The 12,682-nt window shown below is 50.4% G+C and overlaps 4 protein-coding genes across 4 annotated transcripts; 3 read left to right on the top strand and 1 right to left on the bottom strand.

Annotated features, from left to right (window-relative positions):
* Positions 1 to 1,249: 1,249 nt before the first annotated feature.
* Positions 1,250 to 2,736, top strand: LOZ57_003985 (uncharacterized protein; the record flags this gene model as incomplete). The annotated part of the gene is made up of 9 exons (XM_049253031.1): positions 1,250 to 1,305; positions 1,363 to 1,455; positions 1,521 to 1,686; positions 1,743 to 1,775; positions 1,830 to 1,841; positions 1,893 to 2,107; positions 2,161 to 2,497; positions 2,565 to 2,647; positions 2,703 to 2,736. The coding sequence occupies 9 exons, from the start codon at positions 1,250 to 1,252 to the stop codon at positions 2,734 to 2,736; spliced, it is 1,029 nt and encodes a 342-aa protein (XP_049107894.1).
* A 1,391-nt stretch (positions 2,737 to 4,127) lies between these two features.
* On the top strand, positions 4,128 to 5,179 carry LOZ57_003984 (uncharacterized protein; the record flags this gene model as incomplete). Its single annotated transcript, XM_049253030.1, has 2 exons — positions 4,128 to 4,279; positions 4,336 to 5,179. 2 exons carry the CDS (start codon positions 4,128 to 4,130, stop codon positions 5,177 to 5,179), a joined length of 996 nt encoding a protein of 331 aa, XP_049107893.1.
* A 784-nt stretch (positions 5,180 to 5,963) lies between these two features.
* On the top strand, positions 5,964 to 7,760 carry LOZ57_003983 (uncharacterized protein; the record flags this gene model as incomplete). The annotated part of the gene is made up of 3 exons (XM_049253029.1): positions 5,964 to 6,298; positions 6,360 to 6,593; positions 6,650 to 7,760. 3 exons carry the CDS (start codon positions 5,964 to 5,966, stop codon positions 7,758 to 7,760), a joined length of 1,680 nt encoding a protein of 559 aa, XP_049107892.1.
* Positions 7,761 to 8,834: 1,074 nt separating this feature from the next.
* Positions 8,835 to 12,212, bottom strand: LOZ57_003982 (uncharacterized protein; the record flags this gene model as incomplete). Its single annotated transcript, XM_049253028.1, has 2 exons — positions 8,835 to 11,961; positions 12,025 to 12,212. The coding sequence occupies 2 exons, from the start codon at positions 12,210 to 12,212 to the stop codon at positions 8,835 to 8,837; spliced, it is 3,315 nt and encodes a 1,104-aa protein (XP_049107891.1).
* Between the last annotated feature and the right edge of the window lie 470 nt (positions 12,213 to 12,682).

The raw sequence follows: 12,682 nt of genomic DNA, 5'->3' as shown, positions 1-12,682 counted from the left end.
GTGGTTGAGAAGCAGTCCCAACCAAGTTCCGATACTAACCGGTGCCTCCGCTTTTAAAATCGTTACTTGATATTATGATGTGGCATTTCACCACCTCATATTGGCTAATAATTTCAACCCTGAAGTCCTACAGGCCAGTTGAGCATTGCATCAGTGTCTATACAAATGAAGCTGGGTTGCTTCTAGTGCACCTGGCAGAGTATATTGAGAAGAACGTTTTAGTGGTTATGAGGTGTTGCCAGTAGAGGAAGGGCATAGCCTGTCACTGGTAAATCAATTCAAAAGTTAAGGCAAGGGCTGATAATGCGTTCTGCTTGAACGGCAAAGAATGAGAGGCCTGTATTGCTAGAAGAGTGGAGTCTTGAAGGTTTCATAGAAGTGACATGTCCAAAGCTTGCTCCTCTGAGAGTCTTGAATCTTCAAACTGCCACTTTGATGCCTTGAAATGAGTCATCAATGATGTAGCAAGAATACAAACATGTATTTTGTTCTTTTTTTTTGGGTGAATTTTGTGCGCATAGTGGATGGTGCAGCCCTGTCCTGAGTCGCACAGCTATAATTCGAGTGACGACGGCAGGTCTGAACCCTGCTCTTGACGGCTGAGCGGTCGTACGTAGCATTTGACATTGGAGTAGCGCATTTCTGGCCATGACAATAGTCTTAAACGTCCGGAGCCTGTTAGCAGGGACTTTGTTCGAAGGAGGGTTTGGTGGCGCTCGAGTTTGCGGGTGAGCGGGCGGCATCCGGGAACCCGCTCCGCAGCTTAGTTAGTTACATAGTTAGAAGCGTCAAAGCTTTGGGGCTTTAGGAGCCAGCTCGCTAAATACACCAGTAGCCGAATGGAGTGCAGGAGCATGGACAACTGTTTGAAGCCATTAAAAACGTAGTTAACAAAGAAGTGGCTGATGGATTCAACATGGTAGTCAGCTCTTCATCAACATCCAACAAAAGCTCACAGCGGCCTGTGCGGAATTACTTAGCCAATACACCATTCAGCATAAAGCATGTTAGCTGCACGATTGTCCAATCATTCGCAACCATGCGAGGTGAGGTGGCGATATTTAAACGGCAGAGAGCTCTCCTCTGCTGCCATTGTTTTGCGCAGCCCTGTTTCTTCCCGCCCCTCCCCCTCCAGCATTTGCGATGACAGTAGCCGACAGCATGGCAAATACCGCAGAATCCAACAAAATCTCCGTTGTATTGCTCTTCCTTTATATGGTACCGATGCTTTGTGATTTGGTGGCTGATGATGGTGGTGAATGGGCAGGACTATGACCCATATCCAGCATCAGATGATGAGGATCTGTAAGAGCTACATTAACACGCGATGAGGCAAAGGTTGACATGCTATGCATAACCCAGATCCAGTGACACTACCTCGTTGCACTCTGAAGTTCTGAAGTATCGCTTTGAAAATGGTCGAAGATACCATGCATTCAAAGATGGAGCATATTGGTAGGGTGGCATCGCTCTTACGCAAGATTCACACAGTACACAAAAATAGCTCACTTCACTTTTAGGGGACCGAATGACGATAAACAGAACGAGCAGCTTGATATTGCGTGTGTAAAGATCTTCTTCCTCAAGACTGGTCGAGTGGAAGTTGACTTCGAGTTTAGCCATCACATGTTTCTTTTGCTGCTAGGAGGTAAACTTCTTCTTGCTCCCATCGATGAAAGTGTCAAGGTGAGTTAGCAAAACTGCGCTCGTAATTCGCACTTAGTTGCTAAGACTTGAGATAGAGAGTCCTTGACATTGGGACTGGTACAGGGTTGGTAGGTCATGGCTCGTACAAATATGCTTCTGATGTCTGTTGACCTTATTGCCAGTGGGCAATGCAAGTAAACTCCAACCCGCTAGGTGGCGGATGATCAAGGATCTGACGCCTTGAGTCAAGGGATTTTGCCGATGAACACCGTTCTGCAGAGATCATCGGCACCGATTTATCACCTATACAACCGAGTTTCATTCCACCAAATCTGCGGTTTGAAATCGACGATGCCACGGATACATGGACATACCCAAATAACCATTTTGATCTGGTTCATATTCGAGCGCTCTATGGAAGCATTGCGGACTGGCCTGAGTTTTATAGAAAAATACTTTTGTATGGCTGGGTATAATAGGGTAATGCGAGAATGCTGACCTGTTTTTGTATAGACATCTGGCACCGGGGGGCTGGTTAGATCAGCTTGAAATGTCCATACAATTCCAGTCCGACGATGGAAGCATAACAGATAGCCATATTCTATCAGAGTGGTCCAGAATATTCATCAGACTCGGGGAGAAGATCGGAAAAACACTTCGGATCGCAGAAATGGCTAAGGAATGCATGGAAGATGCTGGGTTTACAAACGTCACCGAGGTCAAGTTCAAACTCCCTGTTGGGGCATGGAGCAGTGATAAGCGCATGAAAGAGCTTGGCCAGTGGAATCTGCTTCACTGTGAACAAGGAATTGAGGGATGGGCATTGGCCCTTTTGACAAGAGTTTTGCAGGTTCGTGCATACCATGATTGTCAACGCTGTTGAGCGGTCAAACCTGCTGACTCGGGGTCCAACACAGTGGTCGGCGGACGAAGTTCGGGCGCTGCTGGCGAAGATGAGAGTCGGGCTTCGCGACCCCAGCGTGCATGCGTACTTCAATGTGTAAGTATCTCTGGTCTTCGGATCAGTAATGGTCTCCGCTGATAGCTTCCTGCAGTGTTAGTGTATATGGTCAAAAGCCGTGCAGGTGAACAATGAGTTGTCGCATTGGTGGCGCGCCTCGACTTTTCGAGGTTGCACTTATGTAGGGAGTAGTCACATATGTACGGATAGTTATGTCTTGACAGGGTGATCTCGGGGACAGTATTGTGCACAGCTGCTTCATCCACAACTTCTTTCATGAAAACACAAATCACTGTCCTCTGTTCCTTGTTGTACAGTACATATTTGTCTCATCGCGCATGTGCGAAATACTCACCGTACCACCTGCGGCCAGCCTGGAAACCCTAGCTTAAGGGTGAAACAAAAATGATGCAGCGGTAAAAGTGATCCGTAGTCAACGTCAGCCGGGTACTCCGTAGTTAGTTACATATGTACTCCGAAACTAGGGTTGCAACCTCTTGACCGCCGGTTCTGCTGTTTAGCCACGCAGGCCGCCTGAGGATCACCCATCGTCAGCCTGAGATCAGAGTAGTGCTTGGCCAGCTAACTTAAGCAGCAGCACAAACAAGCATTTCACAGGCCAGACAGCGCCCGTTCCTTGCATGGCACCAAACTCTGGGCTGTGAAAGCTCCGAGCAGGACGTCCAGCACAGGTAGTTAACTATGTAGCGGGCCGCAATTAACTCGGCGGTCGCTTGGCCAGGCCTCATTTCCCTCGCGCGCAGGCCGATCTCTGTAGGTACCTTGCGGAGGGCCCAAAGGAGCTGTCCCAAAGTTAATTTTTTTTTTTTCTTCGCCATCAGAAAGATATGCTGTAGCATTGACGGAGATTACCTTGCGTAACCTGCGCGCATCGGACGGAACGCCCACATGAGCGAGGTTAAGGGCTATTCGTATGCTTGCCACCCTTGAGTGATAGTTACATCAACGACCCTCGTCTCTGGATGCGACGATTTTGCAGCGCATGAGTTGGTTAATTATTAGATTTCTAGAAGCATTGGACAGGGGACGACCCCGTCAGTTAACTAGTAAGGGCAAAGGATGAGATCGGAATCGCACGATATTCGCCCGCCAAGCAGGGCCGGGCCATCTCATGTGAAAAGTGCTGGAGCTCTTAAACAGGCGCATTTCTCCCCGCCGAGGGGCTGTGGGCTCTCTGGCAGCTGGGTTTGATATTTTTCCCGGGCGCCGTCTTTGTTATTTGCTGCCGAGTGCAGGTCGACGGCATATTGCATTGCATCTGCATAGTTAGTTACTGTTAACCTAGTGAACCTTGTGGGCTGTTTGTTTGCTGGATCTTTGTCTGAACGCAGATTGAAAACATCGCTATAACCCGGCGGTTGACAGGGACCAGAAAACAAGCGGTGCCTTAACTACTCGTGAAAGTTTCTTCTCTCCGCCGTCTTATTTTGAGTTGCCGGAGACACTTCTACCAAAAGAAAAATACAAAAAGAAAAAATACCCGTTCTAGCGCGCTACAATGGCGGCCAGCATCCCGACACCAAATCTACAAGACATCCATGATTGCTTCCTGGAGCTTGCGGAGAAGGCGGGGGAGATGATCACAGGCGCAAAGCCGCTGGTCAATGCCGCGGGATCAAAGAAGAACAGTACGTCTAGATATGGATGGATGTATGAACCTATACCCGAGGGGCTGCTAACAGGGTATCTGCTGAGCACATACATAGGCTCAGATCTAGTGACGGAGACAGACCGCGCCGTAGAAAAGATGGTGTCAACGGAACTGCAGAGGAGATATCCGCATTACGAGTATGTGGACGGGTGTTTGTTTCTCTATTTGCTGGCTGGCACTGCATTGCCACTGACGCGAGATGGTCAATATCTAGATTCTTGGGAGAAGAGACTTACCAGCCGGGAATGCGACTGACCAACGCACCCACATTCGTTGTTGATCCAATCGACGGGACTGTAAACTTCGTCCACGGCTTCCCCAACGCCTGTATTTCGTTGGGCTTCGCCATTGACCGGCAGCCAGTGGTGGGTGTTGTATTTAACCCGTTCACCAACATGTTATACAGCGCCATCCGTGGCCAGGGGGCATTTCTCAACCGCACCACCCGGCTGCCGCTCAAGGGAGATGCTATCGAGCCTCTGAAGGGGCTTTCCAACGCGCTGGTGGGCGTGGAGTGGGGATCGGATCGCAGCGGGCAGAACTGGGACACGAAGATCCGCACGTTCGAGATGCTGGGCAAGACGCGGGAGGAGGGCGGCGCGATGGTCCATTCGATGCGCAGCATGGGATCCGCGGCCTTAAACCTGTGCGCCGTCGCTGCAGGGTTCATGGATCTCTACTGGGAGGGCGGCTGCTGGGCGTGGGACGTGTGTGCAGGTTGGGTGATTCTCACGGAGGCGGGAGGCATCATGGTCGACGGTAACCCGGGCGGCTGGAAAGCAGAGGTCGACGGCCGACAGTATCTCGCGATCCGGGCATCGAAGAACGGCGAGGGGCAGCGAGAGACTGCCACGGAGTTCTGGGGCTTTGTCAAGGGCAGGTTCAGCTATGGTCAGTGAGCCAACCGAGGGCGTTCAGCGCCGGGCGGATGAAACGCTGCTTGGGGGCGGGGAACAGGTGACGGGAAATAAAATCCACTGGTAGTCGGCGAGGTAATTAAATAGAACGGACATAGCACGAGATACATGCCTAATAATCAAAAGAATTGTCTTCGAATGAGCGGCGGCGACCAGACGTCCAACGCGCGCATCCCAAACACGCCGAGTCGCATCTTGGCCGGCGCGTCTTGAAGCATCGCCATCGCCAATCACGCCGCACTGGACAGCAACAGCACCACCACCACCACCACCACCCGCCCAATGCTTGGGCTCCGCGCTGCCCTTACCCTGTGGCTCCTCGAAGTCTCGCTGGGGTGCCAGCTGGCCCGCATCTGCTGGCGTGCAGTGTCCCTCTGCCGACGATGGTGGCCGAGCCCAAACACGCTCGCGAGCGCCCAATCAGGGTCTGAATCCGACGGATTTCCACCTGTGAACGAGACGCGGCGCAAATCCATGCCAGCTGGAGGTGGGCGGGCTCATGCAATCGCGTGGTTGGCGTCTGGAGAGCGCCTGGAGGACTGCCCTGGGCTTCATGATAAAAACCCGGCCCGGCCCTTGACCTGTACTCTGCCAACCCAAGTGAATGCATCGACGCCATTATGGGCGGCCAGGACTGGCCTGGCTTTCCGATAGTTGACGTGCAGCTCTGCTGTCCCGCCCTCTACTAACTTCGACCCGGTCTCTGCGGCCACTGGAAGCCAGTTCGCTACGTAAACGTCACTTGCGCCAGGGCGAAACACATACAATGCCGACGACCGACCGCGACGACTCGCAGATGTCAAGCTCTCGACGCCGTCGGCACCGGCGTGAGCGTCAAGAAACTGAAAACGACAAAGACAGACATCGCAGACACAAGAGCCGGGCGTCAGACAACGAAGGACGCAGACACAAGCATAGGAGGTCCAGGTCACAACCAGAACCTCAATCTGCTGCTGAGAATTCAGCTCCCCGGTCTAGAGGTCATGAAGATGATGAGCCCAGACACAAAATGAGCTCGACTGCCACTCATCGAGGACGAAGCCGGGTCAGCAGTCCTTCACCTCCTTCCAAGTGCAAAGCACGCCGGACAGCCACCTCCAGGTAAGCACTCCTGTCTGGGCTGTTTCTACTTCATATTCCTTATATGGCTCTGTCCTATCAGCCCAGCCCCTGCCAGGCGGAAAAGCTCGCCGCCTCCTACAGCAACAAGAACGAAAGTGCCCCTGATGGTAAGAACTCTGTCTGCTCATCACCATGGTGCTATGCCAAAAAAGCACCCGAAAGAATCCCCGGAAAGCCCTGCTCTTGAGGCAGCTCAAAAGCCTGTGCCGTCCTTTTTCTCATGGGGCGCACTGTTTCGTTCTCCGCCTCCGCCTCCTCCTCCCCGTGAGAAGAAGTACGTCGATATACCCCTTTGTATGGTTATTTCTTCGTTCACTGACACAGCTCCAGGGTTTCGTGTTTGATCTGCATGTCTGATGACATTCCGGTTAGCCGGTCAGCTAAACTTGCGTGCTCACATCGCATGTGCTACAAGTGCCTGAAACGTGCCTTCACCCTTTCCTTAACCGATCCGCAGCACATGCCTCCTCGATGCTGCACTGCTGACCCTATTCCGGTGAAGTACGTTGATAGACTATTTGATGCCAGGTTCAAAGCAACTTGGAACAAGAAATTCCACGAGTATAGCACCAAGAACCGGATATACTGTCCCGCCCGAGGATGCGGAGAGTGGATTCCTCCAAAGCATATCCATCAAGATACCAGCTATGGCGCCCACCATGGAAGGAAATACGGCAAATGCACCAAATGTAAAACCAAAGTCTGCGTGCTGTGCAATGGCAAATGGCACCTGACGAAAGATTGCCCTAAGGATGACGACGCAAAGGCCTTTACTGAAATGGCCAAAGAGGCTGGCTGGCAGCGGTGCTTCAACTGCTCTGCTATGGTAGAACTCAAAGAAGGTTGCAACCATATGACATGTCGCTGTACAGCCGAATTCTGCATAATTTGTGGATCAAGATGGAAAACATGCGACTGCCCATGGTTCAATTATCAGAATCCCGGCCAGGAAGATGGACACAACTTTGCATATAACCATCATCCTGGAATGCCGTATCCCAACCACCGTGGTATGCCGCAGCCTCGTGGCTATCAACAGGAAATGGACATGCGAAACGAACAGGAGCGGGCAGACGAGTACCTTGCCCAAAGGCTACAGGAGAACCATGGCCGCTACGACTATGACTACGACGACCTGGACGATGACGCGGCAGATTATCATCGCCATGGAACCCCAACGTTTGCTGGTGACCCGTTCCCCCCGATTTACGACAATTTCGTGCTCCCACGTCGATTTGTGCGCCCTCATACTCCTCCTCCGCCAATCAACCGCCATGTACGCCAAATATACCCTTTACCCCGCCAAGTGACCGAGATCCGACCGTTGTCGCCCGACTACGCTACGCGTCGGCGACGGCGTATGTGTTCCACAACTAGAATGCCTTTACATACCCCTAGGGTTGAAGAGTATAGGATAGGAGTGAGTTGGTTTGGCCGGTGATGCCGTTTTACAGACTACGAGACAAGGTACTCGCACTTCGATAAAAATTATCTTATCTAGAGTGAAACGATTGAATATTTTCGTCAACTTGATATAGGATCCCTACTATTATTATGGATACGAAGCTTGCTATCGGTCATGCTGTTGGATATTTCATTTGTTCTATCTAATTTTTGCATTCATTATCTACCAGACGGGTTTTTTATGGAACAATTCTTACTTGCCTTGGCTAGGCTATCTTCTAGTTGGAAAATTGAAAGCTATCACAGTCTTTACCCCTTCGCAACAGCCCCCTAGGTCATGTTGTGGCAAGTCAATGCATGTATGTATGTATTTGTTCAGTGCTCTAGCTCTCCACTCAGATCAAGAAATACTAGTATGTGCAGGAACTGAAATGCCTTGTACCATATCAATTGACCATGGTGCCTCGGCTCTGCAACTTCAAGGACACATAGCTCGGTCAAGAACGCAATCTGAATAAATAATAATGGGCAACAGAATAAACTCAGCCAAGCATCCCGGCGCCAATAAAAAGAATTTCAAAGGATGCCCAACCTCACTATAAGCCAACAAGAAAACACAACAGTTCGGGTATTGCTGGGCCCCAACCACTAGTTAGTTAGTTAACTAGTTAGTTAGTCGCCGGCCCTCGAACTAAAGGCTGTTTGCGGGGCTATAAACAAGCCAATACATAGTGTAAACCTTCATTCAAAATCAAGTAGTAGTATATATAATCTTCCCATGCGGTGGAGTAAATGATTCGCATCGATGAGATATAGCATTTCGAGAGATTGTGTAATAGCCTTTCCCTTCAGGCCAAATTAAAAGGAGAACCGAGAATTGGATATTAAGATTAGCTAAGCTACCTCATAAAAGATACCAACACCCCAATCATTCAGAGAGAAGATATCATCGTCGGCCGTGTCTATTACAAAGATAGAGTTCATGATGAGTCGCAAAAAACGAAAATAAGTATTTAACACGCCATTGAGCCATAGAGAGCCACTCAAGACATCCCTCAATGCACATCACAAAACAGGCTTCGAAAACCTTCACCCCATGAGCAGCCATATATTAGCCAGCGTCATTCTGTATGTTTGGTTTTTTTTTGTCATCATTAACAGTCGAAGTAGGACTCTCTAGAGTGGAAGGATGTATGCCTGAGCTGGTATTCAAATTGCGTGTTTGGAAACTATGTCTGAGTTCGGTGTAATGTTCGGCTTCATCGGAATATTCATCTTCATCTCCGTCGTCTAGATATCTGTCTGTCCACTGTGCGGAACTTTGCCTCGATATCTTCGAATGGTGAGATGAACGCCTAGAACTGATATTTGATTGCGGGAAAAGCTCCTCTCCGTTATCGAGAGAGATAGGACTTGAGCACATTGCCGGGCTTCCGATCTTTGGGCTATTAAGCCTCGATGCCAATTCAGGTACCTGATCGTTTTCTTCACCCCCAGAATCCTTGCCATCCGCCCCCATGTTCTTGGTATCTAGTCTGAGGGCTCGGGATGTTGATGGAGCATCGGTTTGCCCCTGAACTTCAGTACCATGTGCGGTCACAGCTGTATGAAGAGGGAGCGCTCTTTCTTCATTCGTTGTCTCATTGTCAGCTGTAGTTGCGGCCAGGGTGTAGGCAAAATGTGTATCCACTAGATGTTTCACCACTGGCCAGCCATAGGCATTTGAAAACATGCGTCGTACGATGATATTGTTATGGGCGTCAGGCTCCAACCTAACTAGAACTTTGCGCCAGGAGATGTCGCGATGATAGGCTCTCGCAATCTTTTCCTCGACTTTCATACCACTGCTCATTTTGGACCCAGCGGCAGCTTGCAGTGACGGAACATCACTTCCATGCTGAGACGCGTTATCGCCGCCAGCCTTAGCACTGCTGACGCTGGCGGTGCGGAATAGAGAACGATTTCTTGCAGGGGGAGGAGGAGGTATATCGCCAGGGTGGTAGACGCGATCATGTAGAATGGTTCTTGGGCGGGAAGATGGATCAAGCAAATAATCCAGGGTGGGAAGAGGGGGGCTAATAACATCACCAGCAGATTCAAATAGCGTTGTCTTTGGGGGAGTGAAAAGGCCCCCTTCCTCATATAGAGAGTCTCCACGAGTACGGCAAGGCGGCCGTGACTGCGGCCCCCCGGGCTCATTTCCTTCAGGGGGAGTCTCCCGAATTGTTTGGCTTCGTTTATATATTTTAGAAGCCTTGTTCTCTCGGGTACTTTTGGAGAACTTGAACAGTGCCATGAACATATTGAAAGGGCTCGCCGAGGAATCAGATGGTTCGTCGGATTTGGAGCCGGACAGGCTTTGGTTTGGCTCAGATTGCGACGGCGAAGCTAGAAACTGGCCTGGTGAAGGAAGCTCAGGCGTTTCTGGGCGGCGGACACCAGAGTCAGGATCCTTGCACGCACCAGAGACCTTGGCACTTTCTTGGGGTTCTTCGGCCGCGATCGCGGTGGGCGTCCGACTGGAGCGCAGAGGGTTTGAAGCAGCACCGGTAAGTGTAGCCCAGCCCCATTCAGCTACTGTCCCAACAATACCATTCTCTCTTCTTGCCTTTTCCACGCGTTCCAGACCTCTCCAGTCCAGGAACAGCAGACACGACGTGCGGAGGGGAACGATCCCATCGTTCACCAGGTTGCAGTAAACCGTTCGATTGCGAAACTTCTTCAGCACTAAGTGAGCGGGCCCACTTGGAAGGATTCTTAGCAGAGGCTTAGCCCCTGCCTCTGGCTGGGATTTGTTGGCATCCGCTCCGATGCCTCCAATCATGGCTTCCCAGCCGCTTCGCATTTTCGATGGGCTGCTCCACGAGAGCCCAAGGTCCTGCCCAGTGCGGCCAACCAGGCCGAAATCGAGGGCAAACTTGACATACATGGGGTTTTCGTTACTGAGTCCAAGAAAAGGAGAAGCCAATGCAACGAAATTGATCGGTTTGATGAAGTCAAAGAACTCGGGCGAATGTTTTTGGATGTATGCGATGGCATATGTCTGTACAAGGCCACCTAGCGAGTGGCCAATGAAACTGATGCTTGTTATCTGATACGCATACCCTTTGTGGGCCGGGTCTTTGCGATAGATGGCGCTTCCAGAATGAGAGGCGCAGACCTGTTCAGTATGCTGTGACTTTTGAAAGCCAAATGTTTGGCTGAAACTCATTTTTCTTGGACTCTTTGTGGGAAGATACGGTTGATCGGGATATGTCATCAAAAGGACGTATTTAGCTAAGCGTTTCCCCAGGTACTGTATACCCCTCTCTGTCCGCCCTGCATTTCCTGGGAACCCTCGGACAACAACTAACTCGTCGTCATGGTCATCAATATCGTCATGAACGTTCGTGGCAGATGCAGTCTTTCTCCTTTGTTCCTCCCTAGCTTGCTTGCGGTCCTCGCGCGCCTGCAAGGCTGCCGCATCGATACTTTCTTTCATGTACAACATATCCGCACCAACATTGCTGTGTAAACCATGAGTTAAAACCACAAAATGCACGTTTTGTCGTTTCCGAGGCCCTCCAGAGCATTCAGAGCTCCCATGTAAGGGTCTATTCACATTCTCTGTTTGCTCGACTTCAAGATCCTTCAGAGCTTCAGTGTCGTCCCACGAAGGAAACTGAGGGGAGGTCCACAGCGCAGCCGTATCAGTGACGACTAGGCTAACAGATTCAGAATATACACCTTGATGTTTCCCTACATTCCCGTTCTTGCTTTCTTTTGAACGACGCTTGTGCTCCCGAAGCTGCCCGGGAGCAGGCAAATCAGCAATGCCGGTTGCGCCCAGTTCAGTAGACTTTAAGTCTCGGCCAACGAGAACTTCGAAATTCACGCTAGCGGTATTAGAGAACACCAACTGCGACGAAATCTCAATCTCCCAAGTGACGCCACGTCCCTCGGGACTCTCAGATTCTGGATGGTTCCCATCTCGAAGGTGCTCTGGCACAGGTATTATTGAATCCCAAGCTGCTCCCGGTTGCAGGTGAGGCTCAAACTGTGGGGTTCCCTCACTTTCTTGATTAAGAAATTTTCTATTCGGGTCGAAGGTAGACGGATAGCAAGATGTGTGGAGGGTATAGGGTCCATGGAGATAGGCAGCACGCAATGCAATCGCCGAGGTATTCTTGATCTTGACGAATAGCTCAGTTGGGTGAGGGAGTATTCGATCAGCGGAAGGTGTGTATGTAAGGGTATACCTATCGTCTCACAGCAGGAGTAAGAAAGCTAATTCAAAGCGACCAGGGTGAGTACTCTCTTACCGAACAACCTCTCCTAACCGAACACTCCCAGTCTGGTGTATCAGCAGCATTTCTGCTGCCTGCCTTATCTCTTCAGGGGGCACTCTCCACCCTCGAAGCGTTCGGAAGGTAGGATAGTTTTCGAGGCTAAGCGATAGCCCTTTGTTTGGAGTTTGAGAAAGACGATATGTGCGAGGAGTGACGAGCATCGAACCGATCAACTACATTGGAGGTGGATTCTCCGGTGTATTATGGCTAGACAGATCATGGTGGACTTGAGGAAAGTAGGGTAGCAATTTTAACAGCAGTAGTAGCGCACGCTACAGAAACAATGCGTTTCTGCGACTTATCCAAACCACTCCGCCTTGATGTCGAGATCATACTAGGAAAGCAGCCTGGCAGAAGGAATGTGGGATATTGCTTATGTCATCAAATCATCATTGACACGTGAAGATCGTTCTCGGGACGATGAAGGTCCGGTGCCGGCCCGCTGAGTCAGCATTCAACCAGAACAACGGCAGGAGAACAGAATTGCGGTCCGAGTACGTACCAAAAGACCCTTAATAATGCCTCTTTAATGAACTCTCTTTACATGAAGAAATATGCCTAGTCGACTACTAGCAATGAGCCCATTGTATGTTACATACCGACGTCGTTGTATTCTAAAGATCCATGCATG

The sequence above is a fragment of the Ophidiomyces ophidiicola genome, assembly GCF_022830035.1.
Source record: "Ophidiomyces ophidiicola strain CBS 122913 chromosome Unknown scaffold_15, whole genome shotgun sequence".
Classification (NCBI taxonomy): Eukaryota; Fungi; Ascomycota; class Eurotiomycetes; order Onygenales; family Onygenaceae; genus Ophidiomyces; species Ophidiomyces ophidiicola.
This window is presented reverse-complemented; position numbering and strand designations above follow the sequence as displayed.